Source organism: Callorhinus ursinus, unplaced genomic scaffold, assembly GCF_003265705.2.
Source record: "Callorhinus ursinus isolate GAN/ISIS: 27379988/994484 unplaced genomic scaffold, GSC_fseal_2.0 scaffold23, whole genome shotgun sequence".
In the NCBI taxonomy this organism is placed as follows: domain Eukaryota; kingdom Metazoa; phylum Chordata; class Mammalia; order Carnivora; family Otariidae; genus Callorhinus; species Callorhinus ursinus.
Window position 1 is genome coordinate 25,386,683 of NW_027397085.1, and position 26,324 is coordinate 25,413,006.

Here is a 26,324-nt window from a genome sequence, read left to right on the forward strand (position 1 = left end):
ATCAAAACCTCCATGATATACCACCTCACACCAGTCAGAATGGCTAAAATTAACAAGTCAGGAAACAATAGATGTTGGCGGGGATGTGGAGAAAGGGGAACCCTCTTTCACTGTTGGTGGGAATGTGAGCTGGTGTAACCACTCTGGAAAACAGTATGGAGGTTCCTCAAACAGTTCAAAATAGAGCTACCGTACAACCCAGCAATTGCACTACTGGGTATTTACCCCAAAGATACAAATGTAGGGATCCGAAGGGGCACCTGCACCCCAATGTTTATAGCAGCAATGTCCACAATAGCCAAACTATGGAAAGAGCCTAGATGTCCATCGACAGATGAATGGATAACACACACACACACACACACACACACACACACACACACACACTGGAATATTATGCAGCCATCAAAAGGAATGAAATCTTGCCATTTGCAACGACATGGATGGAACTGGAGGGTATGATGCTAAACAAAATAAGTCAATCAGAGAAAGACAAGTATCATATGATCTCACTGATATGAGGCATTTGAGAAACAAGACAGAGGATCATAGGGAAAGGGAGGGAAAAATGAAACAAGATGAAACCAGAGAGGGAGACAAACCATAAGAGACTCTTAATCTCAGGAAACAAACTGAGGGTTGCTGGAGTGGTAGGGGTTGGGAGGGATGGGGTGGCTGGGTGATGGATATTGGGGAGGGTAGGTACAATGGTGAGCACTATGAATTGTGTAAGACTGATGAATCACAGACCTGTACCCCGAAACAAATAATACATTATATGTTTAAAAAAAATTTAAAAAAAGAAGCAATAGGAAAAATGACTATATAGAGAAAGCCTGATTTACTTTTTGCATAAAACTGCTATAAAAGATGTAGTCTATCATGCTATTCAAATATCATGAATACACAGACTTATATGGCAAATTAATATTAAAACTTGCAACTCTTGATGAACTGCCATGCTTTCCTTGAAGAGACCACTTACCTGTACATTCTATCATATTTTCCCCTTCTTTGTTATGGCTGCGAGGTAGCTCAGGGCAGGGCAATGCTGAATGACTCTCCCCTTCTCTCAGCTGTTGGTTAAGCTGCTGCTATGTGTTATTCTGTATTTACTCTACTGTGTATGTATTTTGAAAAAGGAGAATGAATCTCACATTTTTGTTTGGTTCTCAATAATGCTTGGAGAACAGTTGTCATCCGACACCTGGGACATGTAATACAATTTGCTTGCACTGTCACCCAAATGTGCCCTAAACACACAGACACTCATACCGAACTTGTCAGCACACAAGGATTTGAAATAAAAAATGCCTGCACTTAGGAGAGGCTTGCAAGTCTAAAAGACACTGCCCCAGTTTTAGCTGGCAACAGGAGATAGGCGTCTCACACAGGGTGAGACAGATACAGTGCCCAGGCTGGAAAGTCATCCTTTCTTCAGGGTACTGCAATCACTTCTGCCCGGAGGGGCACAATGCTACCTGGATTCCAAGCAATAAAAGGAAGGAAAGGGAAAAAGCGAAGAGGATGTTCATTTCCCCACTTGCAAAACTGAGAGTGAATTGGGACTGTACTCACTAGACACTGGGACGGTACCTGTGCCAGAGATAAGGGCTAGGCTTGCAAACATCCTGCCGCCACCTCTGCCATTTGGAGGCAAGGATAGTGCCAACCAGGGGGCCAGCTTCAGAGGGAAAGTTTTTAGTTTTGTTTTCAAGGGCAGAAACGAGGTATTATGAGGAAATCTCACAAGTATGCTCACCTGAGGTGAGGTGGCTAAGAAATGCTGACGAAGAGGAGCGTGTCTGCCAGCATACTTCAAGTCTCAAGAGCTGGCTCTATAAAGTCTGAAACTTTGGAAGAAAGGAGGAGTGCCATCAAGCTGCTCCCTTCCCCTCCCGCTCCTTGTGATGGAAGAAAACAGCAAGAGCCTCCCAGCAAAGGAAGGGCTGTATCAGTATCATCTCTGAGGATCTGCCCTATCTCAGGATCTCACGGGAGGCTCACGTCTGGGCTATAAACCATGGCTGCGAGTAAGACTCATTCTCAACATGGTGGAGGATGGGCCTCAGTTCAATATCTGGTCCTGCTGCCTCCCAGCTCTCTGATCTTGAGGAAGTCACGCTGTCCCTCTGAAATCCAGTTTCCCCCTCTGCCAAGTGGGGATACCGACAATGGCTGTTTTCCTCACCGGGCTGCAGGGAAGATGAGACAATGTCCACAAAAGCCCCGGACTAGCATCTGGCAACAGTAGGTGGTCACAAGACATTCATCCCACTCTTCCCCTTCTTGCAATCACCCATCCTTACCCTTTATGTTCTCTGTTCTTTGTTCTAGCCTATTCTAGCCACTGCCTGCTCTCCTTTCCCTGCCTCTTCCTCGCAAGCTCTGACCAGCCCCACCTCTTTTTTCAGGTCCTCCTTCATTGTTCCTATTCTCCCACATTCTTCCTAGCTCCCCAAACTCATCCAGAACCTGAGCTTGAGTGACACTGGTGTATGGAAGGTTAGAACAAGAGAACAAGCAGTGGCTGCTTCAGTCTCTCTCCTCAACACACCCAACAGGAGGAGCTAGCCATTACCCACCACCAGCAGCACAGCAACTGAGCATGGTGGCTGGGTGTGGAGGAATACTGGCTTCACACCCCACCTCTACACTCCGGTAAGTTAGGTAACCTCTCTATACCTATTTTTTGTTTTTTAATAAATATTCTTTTTATTTATTTGACACAGAGAGAGAGAGAGAGAGAGAGAGAGAGAGAGAGAAAACAAGCAGGGAGAATGGCAGGCAGAGGGAGAGGGAGAAGCAGGCTCCCTGCTCAGCAGGGGGCTCCATCCCAGGACCCTGAGATCATGACCTGACCTGAAGGCAGACGCTTAACTGACTGAGCTACCCAGGCGCCCTCTCTGTACCTGTTTCATCATATGTAAAGTGCGGGTTATAACAGTACCTCATGCATTATGATGATTAAATAAGCAAATATTAAGTACAGTGCCTGGCACACCCACACTTCATGAATATTAGCTGTCCTCTCCACCATCACCATCCTCCTATGGCTTATGGAGACTTGATGTCCCATGATTATATTTTCAACCTTTTTTTTTTAAAGATTTTATTTATTTATTCATGAGAGACAGAGAGAGAGAGAGAGAGAGAGAGAAGCAGAGGGAGAAGCAGGCTCCCAAGGAGCAGGGAGCCTGATGCGGGACTCGATCCCAGGACCCTGGGATCATGACCTGAGCCAAAGGCAGACGCTTAACCATCTGAGCCACCCAGACACCCTATTTTCAACCTTTGAAAGCAAAATTTATTCTCAAGAATATGAACCAGGCATGGGCGCATCAAATCAAGATGGAATTTTCCAGCAGCTCAGCATGATCCTGGCAGAAGAATCAGTTCTTATCCACATTTATAGGTTTTGGACAACGTCACCACAAGTTGGAGACTTGCACATAGCACATGAGTTGGCTGTTGACTGCCCTGCCGTTTCTGGCAGACCACCAGAAGATGCCACCACCCAGAGGCCTGTGCCTGAGGAGCTCCCAGAGCTGCTGAGCCAGAAGATACACTGTTCTTGCATGTTCCTGGCTGTCACAGAAAAGAAGGGGCCAGTCCTTTAAGAAACTTTTTTCTCTGCTTAATCCCATTCTAAGATGCACTCCTTACTGTCATTAAAACTAATGGAGGCCAAACCCCAGCACACTGGAGTTTGTGTCCTCCAATGATCTGTAATGGGCACTGATAATGAAAGCCTTTTCCCAGAAATTTATTTTTTAAATGCATCAACTGTGTCCAGAGATAAGTAAGAAGATGAAATTTTCTTTGTTTTTTTTTTTAAAACTATACAATGTGTTATTCTCAAAGGAGCCAGTTAGCTAGGAATAAAATGAATTCTGCAACAACCATTTAGACTCAAAAAAGGGACATTTTTAGAGAACATGTAAGGAACTCATGGAAACAATAACAAAAATCAGTATGGATTTCTCTCTTGGAATGTAAAGCTATCAAATCCTCCACTAAGTCCATGTAAGAAAGACCCACTGTAGTGGACGTCCGTGGTTTGAGGTTGACTCTCCTCTGGGAATCCCCCCTCTGCTAAATTCTCACAGTCTAAGAACTCTGCATGTCAATCCTCTCTTCTCAGCCAAGAAGGAACAGGCAATTCAGGCCTAGCCCAGTAGAGTATGATATACTCCTGGCTAGAGATTGGTTAAGAGATGGGGAGATGATTCAATTTGGACCAAGAGGAGTTAAGCCCAGATGACTGTTCAAACTTTTGCAGAAGAGAGGCTCTTTCTTTTCTCCTGGACTTGAAGTTTATGGAAGTAAGTCCACCTGGTGGCAACCATCTTGCAATCAAAAAGAAAAAGCTTACTTAAGAGAGGAAACTGAACTGAGAGATGCCAAAAGTTGGGGCCTGATGGCAACATGTGAGCCGCTGGATCCAGCCATGCCTGAAGCCAGCTGTTCCTGCGCTTTTCAAGTAAATATATGAACCAAAAAGTTCCATGTTAGCTTAAGTTAGTTGGGTTGAGTTTTCTGTTACTTGTAAATAAGAATCCTAATTGGTAATTTGCTCAAGCTGACACAGAGGATCCTGAATATAGGAACTGCCTGTACATTTAAAAGATGTCATATTAGGGAAGTTTATACTAGTGCTCAGCTTCCAGAAACATGTGAGAAGGACAGGAATAGCTAGCTCTCCTTAGTGTCTACAAAGGCCCTGGATTTAGAGAAATGCAAACACTCCAAAATAAAGACCAGGACAGTGAATTCAACAGTGCATGGCACTTTGTGACAATGTATCAGCTACAGCTGAAATGCTGGGATGCAGTTTCTATAATTCACCTAAAATTTGAGAAAGAGAATGGATGTTACCAATCCAAATGAAAATAAACACTAGGCTCACTTTAGCAGGTTTAGCACAGTAACTAAAGGCTAAACATAGCAACTCTGCCTAAGGAGTAAAAATAAGCAGGAATTTTCTGTAAGGCTATGTGATGGCTATTTATACTCTCTCCTTATTAAGCCCACTATGAATCTGGCCTGTCACAATTGTCTCTGAGCTACTCTGACTTCCCTGAGCCCAGAATTAGTCTCTTAGAGGTACAGCCTGACTCCGAGGTAAACAGCTCCTGCTGAAAGATGAAGGAGTCAGAATTTGTCTGATGTGTTTAGCGTTGGGTTGTTAACAGACAAGAAGAATACAGCTGATTTTCAGACCTATTTTGTTGGCTTTTTACAAAATGAAACTCAAAGCAAAGAGGATGAAGTAGAATGTCACAGGGCCTTGTGTGACACTTAGAAATGAAAACAGGCCCTTTTTGGAAGAAAATTTGGGCTAAAAAAATAGAGAAGAGTTCCAGATGGTGAGGTCTATTTACTGTGAAGCAAAACTGTGATGAAAGTAGGGAATGTCTCAGGCAAGTCAATTACACAAGATAAATCGATAGAAGATGTTCTATGGGGATCTAGCTAGCAGGGAATTCTGGAATGGGAAGACAACATTAATAGGTTTTCCCTGCTTTGGCGCCTAAAGAAGTAAAAATCATATTGACATAAGAAACAAAACAATTGTAATACTATAGATGAAAAGCATATGTTAAGACAAAGTCAATTACGAGCTGCTCCTTGCACATGCCTTGTAAATTCCTGCCTCTGGGTCTTTCCGTAATGTTCCCCTTGCCCAGAATACCCCTGGTACCTTTGGTCTGAAGCCAACCCACCTTTCAAGACCCAGTTCAAGTGCCAATTTGATGACAAAGCCTTCCTTGACCATCCTAGCTCAAAGCCATCTTTCCAGTTGGGGACTTTCAGCAGCACTTTGTCCTGTAGCATCTAGACCTTTTGGTGTTGTTTTATAGTTTATATGTTATATATTAATAATGTATGAATATATTATCTATTTCTTTTATCTCTCACTATTTAGGGCACTGTCTCCATCTACATCATCTCTAACATGATGTGCTTACATACTGAGGACATTCAGTAATTCACTGAATGACTGAGGAATAATTTGGTTGCAGAAGCCTGGGATACCTTGAACCAGAGAAAAGAAAAAGGTGTACAGGAAGTCACCTCTCTAGTGTTGCTCCCACTATGTCTTGTCTCTCTCTCTATACAATGCAATCACAGCAACTGGTCTTTCTCCTTGCAGTACGAAACATGGCTGCTCATCAATCTGAAGACCAAGAGACATTCTTTTTTTTTTTTTTTAAGATTTTATTTATTTATTTGAGAGAGAGAGCACAAGCAGGGGGAGCAGCAGAGGGAGAGGGAGAAGCAGGTCTCTGCTGAGCAGGGAGCCCGATGTGGGGCTCGATCCCAGGACACTGGGATCATGACCCGAGCCAAAGACAGACGCTTAACCGACTGAGCCACCCAGGCACCCTGCCAAGAGACATTCTTAACCCAGCTCTGGTTTTAAAAAAATCCCTAAGAAAATATTATGGTCAACCTGGCTTGGTCATGGATTCCCCACACTATTATCAGAACTGTGGCACAAAATCTATATAAGTGAACAACAAGGCTTTACATCCCAGAACTCTACAAATTATTTAAAACCCACGTTTTTATTATGACCAAGTGAAATCTTTCTAAAACACAGCATGCATTTTTTTCCCTACCTTCACAAACAGAATATATCAAATGGAATTTACTGAGGGATGAGGATTATAAATACCAATTAGCGTTTGTGTTGTCATATACATGTCAACCCAAGGGGCTATTGGGCATGAAACATGGCTTGCTTTTTATCCAGACCTCTGTATTATTATAGCCTCTGTGTCTTTTTTCCCTAAGTTCGCCCTGTACCTTGCCTCATCAGCAATTAACTTTTGTTAAAGAACAGGTGAAGTGTTATATTTCAAACTACTGGATGATGGGAATCTGGGAGCCAAGTGTGTTATAACTGGGTACAAAATAAGGTGTGTCTTGGACATGGCAACCTTAGCAGCTGCTCCCCGCTCAGTTCCTACTGAAAGGTTCTATAACCTAGCCCCTCCGGCCGCAGATGATTAAAAGGTAGAAACACCTGCCTCAGGGTCTTTGGTCCACAGGCACCCACCAGCCAAGACAGGGCCCAGAGCAAAGCTGAGCTCCGTCAGTCAGATTCTTGCTCTCGGGAAACAGGGCTGAGAAGCAGAGAATTAGGGAGAAGCAGAAGCTGATAGTCTGTGGAGAGTGAAGCTCTGAGCTAGCACTGGGCTTGGCAGGGTCATGGCACTCCTAAACTATGGACACAGAAGCCATGGGCAGGGGAAAGCTGCAGAGACAGAATGGTGGGAAAGGATAAGTCAGGGGTGAGCATCCAGCAGAGGCAGCTTCACGTCGAGATGGCCAACACACCAAATGGCTAAAGGGTTGCCATGTGGCTGGCACCAAGAGTGCCGCTCAACTTCATTCTGGTCCTGGCTTTCCTCCGAGGGGCTCCACCTCCCTGTAGCTCCCACTTTTTCTGGCCTGACTGGATTTCTGGTCTGTGCTTCTGCTTCCTAGTCCTTCGATCCTCTGAAGGGACCAGAGGAAGGTGTGGGCTCTCCTGGCTGCTCAGAGCACTTTAACCGGGATCAGTCCAGATGAGTTAGGGGAGGTGGTTGCGTCTCTCTGGAACTGGATACAATGGAATCCTGCGGGCAGCCTCCTTCTCACCCTGTGCCAGTCAGGAGGCAGGACTCAGCACCTCAGTACACCCTCCAAAGACACTCTGCATCCTCAGTTACTGGTGAAGTAACAACTCTCCCAGTAATTATGGTAGGTAACTTTTAATGAGCATTTATTAACTAGAAGCCTTGCTAAGTACATAAACTACTTCATTTAAGCCTTATGACAACCCTATGAGGTAGATCTATTACTGTTCCTCTTAAATAGAGGCACCTTACAGATGCCAGGTAAGTTCTCGGCAACACAGCTAAGAAGCAGTGAAGCTGGGATACAGACTCAAGTAAGTCTGTCCCAGAGCCTGTGTTCTTAACACTTTGACACACTGAATAATGAAAACTTGATTTTTACTGAAGACTCATGAGAGGACTTGAAAGAGCATTCATATCTCTGACCAATATGAGAAACTCCCTAAGATTTCCTTTTAGATAGTTCTGTTCCCCCAAAATTCCTCCCCTACTGACTCCCCTGTCATGTCTCCTCCCTCTTCTCTCCCCAGCCTCCAAAAATCTCAACCTGTACGCCCTGCTCAACAAAACCAAAGCACGGCCCTTAGGAGTCCTGATTCTACCCCCAGCTTTGCAGAGGCACACATTCCGGTCTCATAGCTACTACATGGAGCAAAGGTAGCCCCACAGTGATGCACAGGAAAGCAGTCTTTATAGGGTCATATCCTCTCCAGAAAAAGGGGATATCTTTACAGGTGGCAAAACTCAGGTCAGATCATCTGAGTAGAGCAAGTGTCTTCCTTCTCTTCTTTACTACAAATTTTTGTATTTCTTGATGTATCCGGAATAAAAGCTAAGCACAAGGCTGTGGCAGCACATAAAGAGGGTTCTGCCTGAAATCAAATTGCTCTTCTATTCTGGGGGGGTCCGATGTACTGATTACATATTCATATTCTTGATGAGGGTCTTAGGTTTCTACTGAAGGTTTTGCACATAGAGACCTAATCCTTCCTGAGATGTGCCTAATTTGGTGGAGGAATAAGGTGAGGAATAAGACGCAAAGTTGGCTCTCAATTTCAACAAGGCTATTCAGATTATTGCTAACAGAGCTCTCAAGAGCCCAGTTCAGACCAAATGGTATTCAAAATATCAACTCAACCCAGGTTCTATTAAGCCTCCCTTTGTACTGCCACTGGAATTGATTAGTGAATTGTACCTTGAAAAGAATAAACACCAGAAGCTGACATTTCTGAAGCGGAAGAAGAACCTGGAAAAATCAGCCACGTGTGCAAAGAAAAATACAGCAAGAGAAGTTTCTTCCTTTGTAATGATGAACCAGAATGCTAGCTTGTGGGCATATGACCTAATTGACTCATGCTGAAATTAAAGGCAGAACTTAATAACTGGTTTGTGAAGAAGAGGGAATTTAGAATTTCCTTATAGATAAAGAACCAGAAAAAAAGAGCCTGCACCCCTACACAGAGATTTGGCTGTTGCATGAAAATTTGGTAGCAAAGCTTCTTCTCTTGACCCACTATGCAAAGCATAGTCTCATTCACTTATTTTTCCTGGTTCCTCTGATTCAGAGTTTAAAGAACTACTAATTCTCAAGAGCTTTCCTTTTCCATGCAAGTTCAGAAAACAATCCTTCAAGTTATGAATTAGATTTCAGTTTAACAGGATATTTGGTGTAGGGCTTTATACAACAAAGTGTTATAGATTTTTGTCACAAGTATTCATAAACTGCTGGTTGTTTGGGAGGGAAGAAAAGTACAAGAGTCCTAATGAGAAATTCTGGTTGGGGGTGGAGAGGCTTCAAAACACAACATGATCAAATTCCAACTTTTAATTCCTTCATTTTTTTTTTCCTCTCTCCATCAATCTTACAGCCCAAATTTTAAATTTTATGGCATCTTAAATGTGAGGTCCATAGAGACTTCTGGGAAAAACAAACAAGCCAACAAACAAACATTTGGAACATTCTACCATCTTTTGTTTTCTAAGCCCAAGAACAATTGGCAGTCTTAGCCATAGGCAGCCTTCCGGCTAACAGAATAAAAAGTTGGGTCATAAAACTACAACTCCTCCTCCCCCACTCTCAGGAAGCTGGACCAAGGCAGACAAGGGAAATTACAAACTTCAGGGTAGATCTAGAAGACAAAGCAGGGAGATTATTGGAAACTCTGCCCACACAACATAAACTGCAAAGACAATTCATTCAACCATAAATACTTTTAAAGTGAATGACCAAGCCACTCACTTACTACTTAAAAACAGTCTCATTTTGGCACCAACGCTCCTCCTCCATGTATGTACATCTGATTTCTACCATCTGGGCTATAAGAGATTTGAGGGGAAAGTATTTGCTTGTCTCTTTCCTAGTGCCTGGAACAGTGTCTTAAACACGTAGTATTCAGTATGCGTTTGCTAACTGACTGGGAAGGGATTGTCTGTCAGATCTGGCTGATTCTGACTGCTGATGTTCATGAGGTCTCCAGGGTGCAGGAAAGCTACAGCAGTGGATATTCAACTGGTGGTGCCATACACCAAAGGGACACGTAAGATTACGATATGTCTCCATTCCACTGAGATTTAAGAAAGGTTAGAGGGTCGAGCAAGAGCAGGTGGTGGGTGTTCTTCTGCTGGTAATTATTCAATTGTAATGACAGTGCTGGGTATAACTACTGTCTGGGATGATTATGTTGGCCATGTCAGTCACTAACATGTGGATCTTGTCTCTACTGGATTAGTGTGTCCAGGATTCCCATGACTCCACTTCTTGATTCTTGATCTGCTGCCAGTGTATTTTCACTGTGACAATTGCACATTGTAAATGCTGCCATGGGATGACTAAGGACATATTTCCTCTAATTCCACTTTCACACAAAGGATCAAGAGAAGAATGGGAAAGAGGATGTACGAGGGGGTGGGGGCTGTTTCTTCCCCAGAGGAAGCAAAGAGTTCCATGGTGCTCCTATCATGAAGTCTGTGCTGTAAGGCACGGCGTATGGAAGTTAAGGGAGAATACAGGCTTCCGCCGAGACAGAGATGAAGTCAACACATTTATTTTAGAAAAGAAATCTCTCTTGTGCTTCAGCTTTGGATTTTCCAACTTTCAAGCAGTATTCTTCAAGTCCAAGAGCTGAAGTTAGTGGGCTTTAATCGTCCTTGTCAGGGATGTCTAACATGGCAGGATGACAGCCTTGCTAATGTCATTCTCTCATTATATCCCTAGTGCTGTGACCCTTAGATTCTAATCTGCAAGTCGCACCTGCTTACATCTCCTAACGTTGTGAATACAGTGGTGAACAAAATTAAGCCTGCCAACTTGCTCAAACTTAAGGTGATTTCTCTAGGTCACTGTTTTAGTCACTAGAAAAACAAAAAACCCTCTTTTCAATCTAATCACAAACAGTATCACTTCTCCTACTCCTATAGTAGACCTGAAAAGGATTATAAAATTACTCAATTGTTCTTTTTTTCATTAGCACCAAGCAGGTGATCTCACTAACTAGAAAGCTCAGGATAGTGAGGAATACAGGTGATTTAAGCAGTGTGTCTGAGGTTACCAGGGCGACCGCTAATTATTACTGAGTAACTCTAGCATACCTCTATAAAGGTCAGGAGTTAAGGTTTTTCCATCATATATTTTGCTTTAAAATGGGGCTTTTAAAGGAAATTGGGGAGAGAGCAGATGGAGGATGACAGATGAAGATCAGGTTAAAGAACTATATATAGCACAAGAAAATTGAACTACTTAAATTTCACAATGTTGGTTTAGGAGATGGTGTGGGAGTTCATGAGTAAATGTAAAAAATGACTTTCTGGTTTCCTAAGTTAGGGCTTCTCAAATTAGTAAGAAATCTGAAATCATGCCAGATGCAGAGATGTAACTAGATTTACTTTACTTAGTTCCCTGAGACAAATTTCCTCTGCCGTCCCAGAGTTAATGTTCTCTGCACTGACCTGGAGCCCTGGATAGCCCAGCCTGGAAAAGATTCATATGGTCATTGAAAGAAAAATTCAAGACGCAATTTCATGGAAACACACCAAAACCAACACCTTCTTGGTATAGGTCTTATTCTTCAAACAGCATCTTACGCACATCCTTAGTTATTGAGGATGTAACAAATTTGAAAAGTTGAAAAAAATTCCTGTGTTCACTTTGGCAGCACATATACCAAAAATTTGAACCATACAGAGAAGATTAGCATGGCCCCTGGGCAAAAATGACATGCAAATTATAAAGCATTCCATTTTTTTTAAGATTTTATTTATTTATTTGACAGAGAGAGACACAGCAAGAGAGGGAACACAAGCAGGGGAAGTGGGAGAGGGAGAAGCAGGCTTCCAACCGAGCAGGGAGCCCAATGCAGGGCTTGATCCCAGGACCCTGGGATCATGACCTGAGCCGAAGGCAGACGCTTAACGACTGAGCCACCCAGGTGCCCCAAGCATTCCATATTTTTTAAAGTCAAACCATCAGGCTGAATGCCTAAAACTTACACAGTGATGTATGTCAATTATTTTCAATAAAACTGGAAAATAAAAGCACATGTATTAAAAATAATCCTCACAAAGATGTACACCACAACTTTAAGAAAAAAGTAAAATGGCGATTTTAAAACTGAGCTAATCCGAGTTTTCAAAACTGAACAACACACATACACACACACACACACACACACACACACGTTAAAATCTTCCAACACTACAAAAGAGTAGGGTTGAAAGTCAGTTTCCCTTCCACCAAAGGCCACTGTCCCATCTGCCTCCATCAGAGACAACCACATAGATTTATTCCCCTGTGACTTTCCAGAAATATTACAACCATGTACACACATCTGTAGGTATATATATCCCTGGATTCTTATATATAAACAGGAGTATACAATGAACACAAATAGTTTTTAAATCTAGCTGGATAACAAAATCACCTAGGGAGTTCAAGAAACATACCAAAACTCAGATACCACTCCAGACCAATTAACTCTGAGGCTCCAGTAAAGGAGCATAGGTGTTGACATTTTTTACTTTAGGGTCCCCGGGTGATGCTAATAAGCAGCCTGGCCTGAGAACCACAGTACCTTGCTTTTCCTTTAACGTACCTTAGAAGGTTGTTCTATACCAGCACATATAAAACTACTTCATTCCTCTGCTGTACTGGGTAGCAGTCTACTCTAATATAGATCTTGGCTATCTTTTACTAACGGTCACCTGTGCCAGAGAACATCCACTCTCTATCCTGCCCTCTTTTCTGGGAGCTGATCAGCATGGATTACATCAACAGGTCTCCTGTACCCTCTGGCTCCTTACTGGGGTCACTAACGGGGAGCTCTGGCAAGAGATTAGCAGGAGGAAGGAAAGAGCCAAGGTATTTATTCCTTTGTCTCACTCTGAAGTTGCCCACTCCTGACTGAAGCCCTTAGCCAACATTCCTTTCAAGGTACTGACTCTATAGACCTCTCACCCCTTTTGGGTCTGGTAACCACTTTCTACTCAAGTCCCTCCAGCCTAAGGATGATAATTGGTTGGGTGCTACTAGCCCTGATTTACTGTACTATCTCATGATTTTCCTGCCCCCACTTCTTTGTAAATAAACTCTTCCTTGAATTACATTATTTTCATGGTGCTGATGTTTCTTATGATTCTAATACATCATCCTTGGATATACATCTTTGCATTTCTTTCTTTATGGACAATATCATCTTTGCTCCCTCCAGAAACATAGCTTCTTCACGTAAGGCAAAAAGAGGATGAGGCACCCTGGTGGCTCAGTTGGTTAAGTGTCTGACTCTTGATTCTGGCTCAGACCATGATCTCAGTCAGGGTTTTGCGAGCAAGCCCCGCATTGGGTTCCGCACTGAGTATGGAGCCTGCTTAGGTTCTCTCCCTCCCTCCTTCGCTGCCCCTCCCCCCTCCACTTGTGCTCTCTAAAAAACTTTTTAAAACCTTTAAAAAAGGGGCGCCTGGGTGGCTCAGTCGTTAAGCATTTGCCTTTGGCTCAGGTCATGATCCCGGGGTCCTGAGACCGAGCCCCGCATTGGGCTCCCTGCTCCGCAGAAAGCTGCTTCTCCCTCTCCCACTCCCTCTGCTTGTGTTCCCTCTCTCGCTGTGTCTCTCTCTGTCAAATAAATAAAATCTTAAAAAAAAATAAAAACTTTAAAAAAGACATAATGGGGCAGTCCATACAGCAGCTCTTTTATTCCTTTTCTGAGCATTTTTGACAACAGCCTGGACACAGCCCCATCACCTGTTCAATTTGTAAGGACTATTAAAATGAACCCTGAAGCGGGGCGCCTGGGTGGCTCAGTCATTAAGCTAAGCGTCTGCCTTCGGCTCAGGTCATGATCCCAGTGTCCTGGGATCGAGCCCCACATCGGACTCCCTCCTCAAGGGGAAGCCTGCTTCTCCCTCTCCCACTCCCCCTGCTTATGTTCCTGCTCTCGCTATCTGTCCAAAAAAAAAAAAAAATGAACACTGAAGCAATGTCTAGGGGAGAACTCCACTGCTTCTTTGAGAAAGAAGCCGATAGGCACTGAACGAGAACCTGCTAGAGCAAACTCAGTGAATGACTGAAAGGCAGAATTTCAGAACACTTTCAGAAATGCTTTCTCTTTGTCATAATGACAGTTAAATGTACACAGAGTCACAGGCTGGAAAGGAATTCCCGAGGCTAAATTATCCCCCAGTGAAAACTTAGGCTTGCAATTAGGTTCTCCTCTAATTAGTATGGTTCCGATTGGCTCCACCCAACAGAGAAACAACAGAGTAGATAGATGGCTTGACAGGACTCTGGAGGGTACACACCTAAGCCTGCTGACTTGGTGCAAACAGTTTAAAGCTTGTCTTGAGAGAGGAGTGCCTCTACTAATTTTGGTGTATTTTGTTATTTGTAGTTAACTGAGTTTTAGGTATTTTATTTATTTATTTTTTAAAGATTTATTTATTTGAGAGCATGGAAGCAAGTGAGCAAGCGGGGGTGGAGGGGGAAGGGGCAGAGGGAGAGAGAGGAATCTCTAGCAGATTATGCACCAAGCACTGAGCCCGACAAGGGGCTTATTTCATGATCCTGAGATCATGATCTGAGCTGAAACCAAGAGTCAGACACTTAACTGACTACGCCACCCAGGTGTTTTAAAATTATCTCAGTATTTTGTTGTAGGTTGCTCTGTGTCACACCAGGATCAAAGAAACAAAAATAAACACTGAGTGTCTACTGCCACCACCAAAAGAAATCAATACTAAGGATTTGTTCATTGGTAAAGGGATAGTCTAAGAGCAAACCAATTTTTGCTTAGTGAGAAAGGAAACCAATTTTTTTTTTAAGATTTTATTTGAAAGAGCACATGTGTAGGTGAGCAGAGGGGCAGAGGGGAGAGGGAAAAGAATCTCAAGCAGACTCTGCACTGAGTGCCGAGCCGGACGCGGGGCTAGAGCCCACAACCCGGAGAAAATGACCTCAGTTGAACACTTAAGAGTTCACTTAAGAGTCGGACACTTAACCGACTGAGCTACTCAGGCACCCCAGAAACCAATTCTTATTAACCACTTAATGTGAACCAGGTCGTTTTCTATAAGGTTATGCTGGCATTAACTCATCTGACCCTCACAACAACCTTGAAGGCAGGTCTTATTATTACTATGATTATTTTTACTATTATTGTTATCATTTCACAAAAGAAGTTTAGCTCAGAGAGGACAAGTAACTTGCCCAAGTTTACAGTTAGGAAATAGCAGAGCCAAGGCTTCACTACCAGGCCACATGGGCTTTTCCCTACACCAGATCTCAAAAGTTTTTCGTACACACTAGAACCCATGTCAGCCTTCAGAGAGCTATTTGTAGCCCTGTTTATATATAAACTACATCTGTTCTCCTGAATGACTGTTTCCCATAATGCCATCCATTATGAGAAATACATTTCCCCCCTCAAAAGTATTCATATGGAAAAGCCTTTCCTCAACTGTGGAATATTGTTTTAATGATGCCAAAGAGAAGTTCTGTAGAGATGTTCTAAGGTCAAATATACATTTAGGAAATGTGGGATGTTATTAACACATGCTCTTTGGGAGATTCACAAGAGACATATTAATGGCTTAAAAGTCCTATAGACAAGAATCTTGGAACTTTATTCAACTCAGAGCTCTTGCCTTTCCCTACCTGTCCCGCCCTCTTCCTGCATCAGTTTAGGGAATGCTGATTTAGAAGTCTCAAATATCCTGTACACGACGATGGTCATCTACCACTTTCCAAGCTGTTTTCCTGTCAATGCAAAGGGCTTGATCTCATGTGACACGCACAGTAGGTGCTCAATAAAAACACCTGTTGGTTTAACTGATGCACCTACGCTATCTTGATCTGTGACCAAAAGGCACCCGTTGCAAAGCAGCAGCCAGCTGGCTTCCCTGGAGCAGTGACAGGTGTAGGCCTGGTGAGCTAACTGGGTTCCTCTATGGAGCAAACCCATCAGTCCTCAGCCTCAATTGTTGTGACTGATCGCAAAAGCCAGGGATGGGGTGCTCTTAAGCCCCTCTGCTGTCATCAATGCAGGAACAAACAGAATGCCAGTGATGATACAGGGTTGGTCCTGAAAGCTTTACAATGAGGTAAATCCTATTTTTATTCTTGTGGAAGTCCATCCACCTACTGCACTATGCCCGTTTTCAGACTTCAGGACATATCAGAATCACCTGCAGAGCTTGTGGAAACACCGAGAACTGGGTTCCTCCTCCAGAAGGACAGATCCAGTAAGTCTGAAGCGGGGCCTGTGAATGTATATGGATCTAACAGGCTCCCAGATGATGCCAATGACACTGGTTCAAGGAGCACAGAGAACACCACACGGGGCTAAGACCCTGCCTAGAAGACCAGTGTAGCTGGGACCAAAGGGAGCAAACATGAGATCCTGCATGGTTTTCTAGATACTTAATGCAGAGAAGGGGTTAAAAATAAGATCCTAAGGCTGTTTCCAAATAGAAATGTGTTCCTAACTAAGTAAGCATCTGCTTTCCAGACTGACTAAAAAGGTTTAAGAAGTACTACTTTAGTATGATTTTAATTTACCCGATTTAGGATCTGAATCTACCAATAAGATTCCCCCAAAGTATACATGTAGAGAGAGAAACACTTCCAAATTTAATTCTAAGTGAGAAAAATGGCATTTTAAAGTTCCTTCAAAGTCCCCTTATGGGAATAATAGTGCTAAAAGCCATGCACAAGATGTTAAGCCTATTTCCTTCCCCAAAGATGCCATCAAAAATTCAAGATTTACAAATACCTAACACCTACTTACATATATAAAATGCAGTGCCATAATGCATTTGAGAGCAGCTAAATTCAGAATTTATTTATACGTTTAATTAAACACCAAGACTTTACTTAGCATCTACTGTGTGTAATGACAAATTTGGGTAATTGTCTTAGATTATTTAGCAAGATTAATTCATTTACAGAAAAAAATACAGATCCTTTATGATGTTAGCTCATCAAGGGGGAAAGAAAACAACGTGCGTGAAGGAAAACATTTTTCCATTTGCGATTTCCACTACGCTGGAAAACAGGGATGTGGGATGTGGCTAAGCTCTTGAACGGTGTCCCATCCCCGCCTCCTCCCATACCCCCTCTGCTGACAGGCTGTAGAGATCCAAGTGCCACTGACAGCCAGAGTGCTTGGGAAAGAAATCCTGCTGGGTCATGAAGTGTGAGGGCTGCCTTGAGCAATTTTTATGTGAAAAAAATACCCCTGCTAATCACCAAACACATTTATCCAATAAGAATCAGATGGGTCATCAGGCAGGAATCTCCACCCTCAACCAAGTGAGCCCAGCTGGGCTCCTGACTGGTGAAGGAAATCTTGGCTAGGGAATGGGAAAAGCTGACAGAAAGGCTCTCAGAAAACAAGAATACGGGTCACATCAGTGACAAGCTCTGAAAATGCCAAGGAGGCATACTTGGAGGAGCTGTGGCCACGGCGGCCCCAGGAGACGGAGGTGTAAGAGGGATGGTCTGGGGTTTGGCCAAGAAACAACCATGAACGAGCTGGCTGGAACCACCATAGAGGTTGTGAGGAGGAAGAGGAGGCAACTGATTCCTTTGAAAAGTGACTCTACTTTCAAATTATTCCCCAAGGTGAGGAATGCCACCAAGTTTTCAGGCAAAACAGTCAGAAGAGACCTTTTCTGCTTGGAGGTGGGTGAGAATCAGACTCCTCAGTCTAAGAGGAAAGATCCTCCTCCACAGAAAAGTGATTCAACCACAGGGGAAAACTTCCTCTTTCAAATCCCTGCATTCCAAAGAATGACAAATCAAGATCATTGTAGTAAAAGCATAGCTGCCTTTTTGGGTGTAACTCTTTTGGCATGAAATAGCACTTAGGAGATAAAATTACTTAAAAAAATATGCCATTTATTATCACCGTTTATTTTTTATTATTTTTTTAAGGATTTTATTTATTTGACAGAGAGAGACAGCGACAGCAGGAACACAAGCAGGAGGAGTGGGAGAGGGAGAAGCAGGCTTTCCCGCGGAGCAGGGAGCCCGAGGTGGGGCTCGATCCCAGGACCCCGGGACCATGACCTGAGCCGAAGGCAGACGCTCAACGACTGAGCCACCCAGGCGCCCCTATTATCACTGTTTAATGCATAGTATTCATTTTGTGATTCATTTGGTCTCAGTAAATAACAGTTATGCACACAGCTCAGTCACGTGGGAGGTGGACGTTTCCAAATTGTTCAGCAACAGGCATGCCTAGCCCCCAGCTGGTCTTGGTTTAAAGCGGGGCAGCACCTGCCCTGAGAGAAGTCCCTCCTTTTCACTGATAACTTAATGACTGGACTGACAGTTCCAGTTTCGGATTCTCCAATTCCAGGTGGGAAGCTCGTGGGGGGAAGGTGAGGAGAAGAGCCTGGGACATGTCTCTGCCCACAAGAAAGACATAGCAAGGCTGCGGGGCTATAGGGAGAGAAGGGAATCTCTGAGAGGAAGGAGGACAAGAGGCTCCAAAACAAAATTAATTGCTATTCACAGTGCTAAATGTACGAGGTAACAAAAGATCTCATTTAATCTTCGCAACACCTTTTTAAGGAGGTAGAATTCCTGTTTTATAGGTGGGGAAACTGAGGCGGAAAGAACTAAAGCAAAAACTCTCATTTGTTTATCAACGTACCTTCAGCATTCAGGATAACGCCTGGCCCACAGTAGGTGTTCAAACTGTATTTGTTAAATGAATGTTGACTGAATTAAGGAAAACACAAGTCAAATTTTGGAGATAGCTCTCAAGTTTTCCCCAGATCTTATCGGAGAGCAGCTGAATCAAATTCAGGAGCCAACAGTGCTTCAGAGAAACAATGCTGCCTGGAAGCAGGCCATGTTTATCCTCGGAATTCCAGGGACTGTTCTCTTGCCTCTCACTGGCCACTAAGAGGTAGAGGGCGGTTGACTCTGGCACAATTTGAAGGCATTTGGCATGGGCACGGCTTTTAGGTCACCAGAAATAACTTGGAAATTGTGTGTGTGTGTGTGTGTGTGTGTGTGTGTGTGTGTGTGTGTGAAGTGGAAAGGACAAGAAAAATTCATTTTATTTCAGAGGCTACTGGGCAGTGAGTTATTTTCTAGGGGTGGGGACCACTCAGGCAGGGAGAACTCCAAGCTTGGGTTCCTCCCATGGCTACCTCCTAGCATGCTTTCCATCTTAATAAGCACCCCCATCCCTACCCCAGGAGTCTGAAGCATTCACCTCGTAGTTTTTAACTTGAGGGAATTACTGCAGTATTTTATGTCCCTAGTGGGATGTCCCCTACACCTTTTTTCTTAGCATTTGTTTACTTCCTTCTTAAAAATCACTATCTTCCAGAAAGGCAGTGGCACAAGGCCAACACCACTGGTCATTGTGAGAGTGGAGAGTGACTTTCATTTTGTCAGTCCTTTCTAAGCACCCTTTGAACCACCTCCATAGTTGAGGTGGTTCATAGAGACAGGTCGGCCCCACTTCTTACGGCCCAGGGAGCAGGGGATGGGCACACTCAGAGCCAGGGATGGGCACCAGCCAGTCTATGTTGGTGCCAGAAGTGAAACCTTGCTTTCCTGTTCTCCATGCCACTGTGTGAGCTATCTTTCTGATTGCCTCAGTCATTAGCTATGGGTTTTGTTTTGCTTAACTTCTTAGAATATCACTTATGAGTCATTTGCTTTCAAAGAAGATTCTGAAAATTGACAGGCTGGTCTCCATGCTGCCACTCTCTATGGTGAGAGCCTTTCGTACCTTTCTACCTTACCCAGCACCCTCCCAAGGCAGTTTGAGGATTCTGAGGTCACAAAAGCAGAGGCCTGTGTCATTTAACTATTGCTGAATAAACTGACCTCAACTCAGTGGCTTAAAAAACCACAATGTATTATTCCTCATGCATTTGTGGGTTGAAGAGCAGCTTTTCTTTAGTCTTTCCTGGACTCATTCATGTGGCTGCGTTCAACTGACGGGTGGCCTGGGGTTGGGCATGCCTGGGACAGTCGGGCTTCTCTCTCCAATAGTCTTGCATGCCGAAGGAGACTAGACTAGACTCTTTACATGGCGCTGGATTCCAGGGAAATGAGATGGGAAACTGCAAGGCCTTGTGAGCTGGGCTCAGGTGTTATACACAATAGCATTTGTACCACATTCTTTTGGCCAAATTAAGGCAGGAGATGAAGGCCAGCCTAGGCCCAAGGACTCCACCCCTTCATGGGTGCTGCAAAGATTCTTCAGCCATATTTCATCTATCATAGGCCTACAGCCAGGAGATAAGAAGGAGTGAAGCAGGCCAGGTGTGAGAAGATAGCCACCGTAGAGAGCATCACCTGTTACCAAGTAACACATGGATTTAGGGTGGCCAAATCTTCTAACTTCTCAAAAGAAGTTGGAAATATAGATTTTTAAAAAATGTATTAATTTTTCAGAGCAGTTTTAGGTTTACAGAAAAATTGCTCAAAATAACTCAGAGTTTCCACATAACCTCTCCCTACTGCCTAACTTCCCCTGTAATTAACATCTTTCATGAGTGAGGGACATTTATTAGTAATATTAATTACATTAACTAATAACATTAGTTACATTAGGATTCACTCTGTGTTCTATTGGTTTTATAGCTTTGGACAAATGCACAATATCTGGCATCTACTATTATACAGTATCATACAGAGTGGTATCGCTGCCCTAAAAATGCCCAGTGTTCCACCTTTTCACCCTTCCTCCCCACTCATCTTTTTACTGACTCTATAGTTTTGTCTTTTCCGGAATGTCATATAGTTGGTATCATACCACACACTACGGCATTTTCACAGTGCCTTCTTTCACTTAGTAATCTGAACTCAAGCCTCATTCAGGTCTTTGCCTGACTTCATAGCTCTCTTCTATCACTGGATTATATTCCATTGTCTGGATGTACCACAGTTTGTTTATCCATTCACCTACTGAGGAACATCTTGTTTGCTTCCAAGCTTTGGCAATAACAAATAAAGCTGCTATAAATATCTGTGGGCAGATTTTTGTGTGAACTTAAGTTTTCAATTCATTTGAGTGAACACCTATGAGTATGACTGCTGGACTGTGTTGTATGAGAAATCTATGTTTAGCTTCGTAGGAAAGTGTCTAATTGTCTTTCAAAAGGGGTGTCTCGTTTTGCATTCCCACCAGCAATGCATGAGAGTTCCTGTTGCTCCACACCCTCATAGCACTTGGTGTCGTCACTGTTTTTGATTTTAGGCATTCTAATAGGTGCACAGATATCTCATTGTTTTAATTTGCAATTCCCTAATGACATAAGATGTTGAGCATCTTTTCATATGTTTATTTGCATCTAAATGTCTTCCTTGGTGAGGTGACTGCCCAGATCTTTTCCCCAGTTTTTAATTGGGTTGTTTACATATTATTGGATTTTAAGAGTTCTTTGTATATTTTGGATACTGATCTTTTATCAGATATGTGTTTTGTAAATATTTTCTCCTACTCCAGGCTTGGCTTTTCTTTCTCTTAATAGTGTCTTTCATAGAGCACAAGTTTTTAACCTTAATGAAGTTCAACTTACAAATTTTTTCTTTCATGGATCATATACCTAGTCATTACCAAACCCAAGGTCACCTAGATTTTCTCTTATGTCATCTAGAAATTTCAGTTTTGCATTTTACATTTCAGTCTAGGATCCATTTTTTTTAACGATTTTATTTATTTATTTGAGAGAGAGAGAATGAGAGGGAAGAGGGTCAGAGGGAGAAGCAGACTCCCCGCTGAGCAGGGAGCCCGATGCGGGACTCGATCCCGGGTCTCCAGGATCATGACCTGAGCTGAAGGCAGTTGCTTAACCAACTGAGCCACCCAGGCGCCCAGTCTAGGATCCAATTTGAGTTGATTTTTGGAAAGGTGTCAAATCTATATCTAGATTTTTATTTGCATGTAAATGTCTAGTTGTTCCAGCACAAAAGGTTGGTTTATACTTTAAAAGTGGGGGGGGGGCACCTAGCTGACTCAGTTGGGCTTGAACTCACAACCCCAAGAGAAATAATTTAATGCTTAAATAAATGAATAAACAAATAAATAAATGTTGGTTTGTTATTAATTTTTTTTTGGTGGTAGTGGTAGGGGAGGAAGGAAACTCCCCCTCTACCAACACACATGTCTGTAGGCTGTTTTTCTCCATCCTGGATCATCTTTGCCTCCCTCATCCCCCTTACCTGCAGTGAACTTCATCCATCCATATTAATCTTTTTAATCTTACTTAACACCAACCTCACACTTTCACTATCCACTTTTTCCAATATTCTGACTGGTACTCAACACGATCAGTTAACAGTTGGTGAACTCTAAAACCATTTATGAGCTATAAATCCCATTTAGCACTGCCATATACCACTGTCCTTCCTCCTCAGCCAGACTGTAAACTCTTGATGAGGCCAGAAATCCTCCTGTTCTCATTTACCCCTGGTAGCTTAGCAGAGGTCTGGGCACAAAATATGTCAGCAATAGTTGCTGACAATTTTAGACTCCCTGGACTTTGGTCCTGACTTACCAAGTGTCCTTTGATCTTCAAGAGGGATGGCTACGCTTTAGGAAGTCCAGCTGAGGACCTGCCAAAGGTGTAAACCCTGAAGCCTTGCCCTGACATGGCCAGAATGGTGCATCTCTAATTTTGATGCCCAACTTAGCGTTATGCCCACACAAACAAGAGGGCCCTGATCTCCTTAGAGAATTAGGAAAGATTTACCAATGAGACAGCAAAATGTGGTCTCTAAAGTACTAAAGGATGCTGAGTCATAAAGCATGTTCCTTTCATTATGATGGTTATATGGTCATAATGACCGTTCCAGTCCTTATGAAAACAATGAAAAACAAATGAATGAAATAATAAGGAGAATGGACAGTTTCTGGTGACTGGCTCCCCACCTCATGCCTAATTAATAATCCAAGTAATGGTAATCCCCCACCCTCTGATTTTGTTTTCTGTTTTCATCCGCATCATTAAGTGTTCCCATTCAAGGATCTCTGTGTACTTCAAAGTGAACAATGATGGAGGGAATGAAAGGGTCCCGAACTGAGGCTGGGGCCAGTGGTCTCCGTGGTTGTGACTGAACCCAATCTCCACGGCATACTGTGCTGACAGACTTCTCAGAATTGGTTTTCTCCAGGAAAGTACTGTGGCTTCTATTTGCCAGGATCACCTAGCTTCTGTCTATGGCCCACCCAAAAAAACTGCAGGCAGAAAAAACGAGGGAGGCCCAAACTCGGATATGGCATATTCACGGCCCTGGGTTTCCAAAACGGGCGGTGAAGCTCCTGCAGAGCTCGAGGGGCCCTCGGGGTGGGCCTCAGGGCGGCCGCAGCAAACTCTGCAGTCAGCATGGGCAGCTGCACTGCCTCTGCCTCAGGAACAGCCTGCAGCCCAAGACTCACAGGCTCCAGGCAGGTGTTCCCTCAGCCTGGAAGGGCAGCAGACTTGTTGGCAACATCCACAATCCTACCTCCAACTTTCCTTGAAAGTCAAAGTACAACTGTTCCTGACATCACTCTTCCTGACCTGGGAAAGCCCCCAAATTCTGTAGCAGGCAAGCAACGGTCCCCATGGATGGTGTAAAGTGGGCCAAGTGACCCCCAGTGTTTTATGTAAAACAAATCACATCTAGACAATTGAAAAATAAAAATCTCAAGTCCCCTCCTCTAGGACCTGTTTAAAAGACATTGCCCCCTTTTTACCACTTAGCCACTGAAGCAGCCTTTTTAGACACACCATACTCAGTGGTGACTCAGGGGGCTCCCAGCTGCTAAAAACAAAGATTAGAGAGGGATGCCTGGGTGGCTCGGTTAAGTGTCTGCCTTCGGCTGGGGTCATGATCCCAGGGGCCTGGGATTGAGCCCCATGTTGGGCTCCTTGCTCAGCGGGGAGCCTGCATCTCCCTCTCCCTCTGCCCCTCCCCATGCTCTTTCTCTCTCTCTTGCTCACTTCTTCGCTCTAAAATAAAAAAATAAAATCTTAAAAAAAAAAACCCACAAAGATTAAAGACCATTAAATGATACTGCTGGCTAAGATCAGGGATAGTAAGCAACCTGGGCTAGAAATTCAACCTTGCTCATGCTGAGCAACAAATAACATCAGTAACTGACAGGTACAGAAGTTTGAACAAAATGGGGGATAAAAAAAAGAGATAAAAAAGAAACCAGAATCTCCTTCAAGTCTAGGAAAGCAGGTATAGGAGTGCTTAACAAGCCAGGCAGCCAGGGATGGAGACTCCACAGGCAAGTCTGGCCATGGAGAAGCAGAAGAGTCTCACTGCCCATAAGCGGAACGAGTTTTCTCAGTACATGATTTCATTTTACGCTGTTTTGTTTGCAGTAAAAGTATTCCTTAAGTCCATTTTAGAGTTTTCTCCCCCCTGAGCCTTAATATCCCTTAGTCTCTTCTAAGGCAAAAATTGTTGGTCCTGTTTTGCAGATCCACAAATATCTTAAAGAGATAGAATGGCTGGGTGTGACTGTGTAACCATGGCCCGGAGATGGGCAGGAAAAGGTTCTGATATCCTGGTGTCTCACCAGGTGCAACGACTGCCCTGAAGACAATCTGTGGCTGAACCTCGAACTGTTTTCACTAGAGAAAGGCAAAGTCGACTCTCTTCTTCCCGAGTTTTATCCAACTGCAGCCTGAGAGTCCAGCTGTTCTGGTCATGGCCTCACATACTTTCTGCAGAGGCTCTAGTTGACAAGATATATGCGGTGGTCTGAAGAAGCACGCTAAGCAGTGTGGGAGGAAACCACAAGGGAGGACTTTCTGGCCCTAGCACAGTGGATATCTAGTTTCTGTGGAGGACCGGACAAGCAGCCCTAAAACTGCCTGTCTAGGTTATGGGTGCTTACCACTCAAGGGTGAAGCAACAAAGGTTCTTTTCTTTCCTAGTCTCTGGTATGTCATCACAGTCATGCTAAGGGTTGGGGATCTCAACACTGAAAGGGCTACTGGAGGGCTTTTCTTTCTAGAAGTGGACACAGAGGTAGCACTGGACATATTCCACACCATCAGGGAGAAAGGAAACCAGGACAACATAAATGAATGAAACAGACTTGGCTACGGATCTACTGAGTTGCTACAGTGTCTGGATGTTTTATAAAACTAAAAGAAATCGCTTTTCATGCCCAGCAGCCAGCACAGTCAATAGCCATCACCAAAGCCATCTCAGTAGGAGGGTACATCAAAGATCACCAAGGCCAAGAAGCAGTATGTTAAGAATAATGATTCCCCTCTGAGATGATGATGCTCAAAAAATCCACAAAAACTAGCCAAGCTCCACATTTAGAAAGAAGGTTAAAATCATGTTCATGGGACAATGCTCAAAGCCAGATGGGGCCAGAGCATAAATTCCGGGTGGGATGGCTGAGCAACGGCCTACTGTGGAAGGCAGTTCGACATCATACTTACAGTGAGTTGGGCCGGGTGGGTTTGAGCACATCCAGGTCCGGGTCACTGGAGTTCATGTTGGGCTGCAAGCTGCTGCTGGAATTAAGGATGCTATTTGCATTTGATGAGACGACAGATTCCAAACTGGAGTTGATGATGCTGTTTCTTTGTTCCTCTGGAGAAAAACAAGGCCACAAACCCCATATTACTACTATTTCATAAGGATAGTTTGTTTCGACATATACAAAAACTTACCAATAATGAGAATGGATTGAGACCTCAGCAAAGCTCAGAAGACATAGGAAAGGATAAGATATACAGGTGGGAAAGGAAGAGGAACAGGTGACTTGTGACTTTGGAGAAAACCCCCCTCTGCTCAACCTGATAGGACAGACCAGCCATTTTCCTAAGAGTGACCCTACCATTGCACCATAAATTGTGTGTCTTCTTTTGACTGGTAGATGGGCAGAACACAGAGCGGCCTCCATAGCACCCTTGTATTCAACCAGGTCCTCTTGGTTTCTGTGACATTCACCTTTTATTCTAAAACTCCCGCCCCCAGTATGGTCTTAACTGCCAGGGCCATGTCCTAGCTCCAATTCTATAGCACCTCACCATAAAATATCTACTACTTACTTGGTCATCAACATCCTTATGACTCTGCAGTCTACGTTCCTGACCACTCCCAAGACAAACCCTCCTGGGTTGCCTCCAGCTCCATGTATTTGATGTCTAGCTTCAAGTCAGTTCTTTAATTAATAGATCTATAAGGGCTACAGAGTCGTCTGCTTATAAAAAACCAAGTCC

The 26,324-nt window shown here is 43.6% G+C and overlaps 1 protein-coding gene and 1 non-coding gene across 16 annotated transcripts in view; one reads left to right on the forward strand and one right to left on the reverse strand.

Annotated features, from left to right (window-relative positions):
- The window catches only part of ARHGAP26 (Rho GTPase activating protein 26), a 451,561-nt gene that overhangs the window by 57,145 nt on the left and 368,092 nt on the right, over window positions 1-26,324 (reverse strand). For all 15 annotated transcript variants that reach the window (XR_012382106.1, XR_012382105.1, XM_073905517.1 and 12 more), the window contains exon 20: window positions 25,539-25,692. Coding sequence is in view for 13 of the 15 variants with exons in the window: in XM_073905517.1 (XP_073761618.1) it covers window positions 25,539-25,692 (154 nt within the window). In the remaining 2 variants the exon portion in view is untranslated. The remainder of the gene's footprint in view (window positions 1-25,538; window positions 25,693-26,324) is intronic.
- LOC112809017 (U6 spliceosomal RNA) lies at window positions 11,764-11,871 on the forward strand. Its single transcript, XR_003204494.1, has one exon. It is a non-coding gene; the product is annotated as a U6 spliceosomal RNA (small nuclear RNA).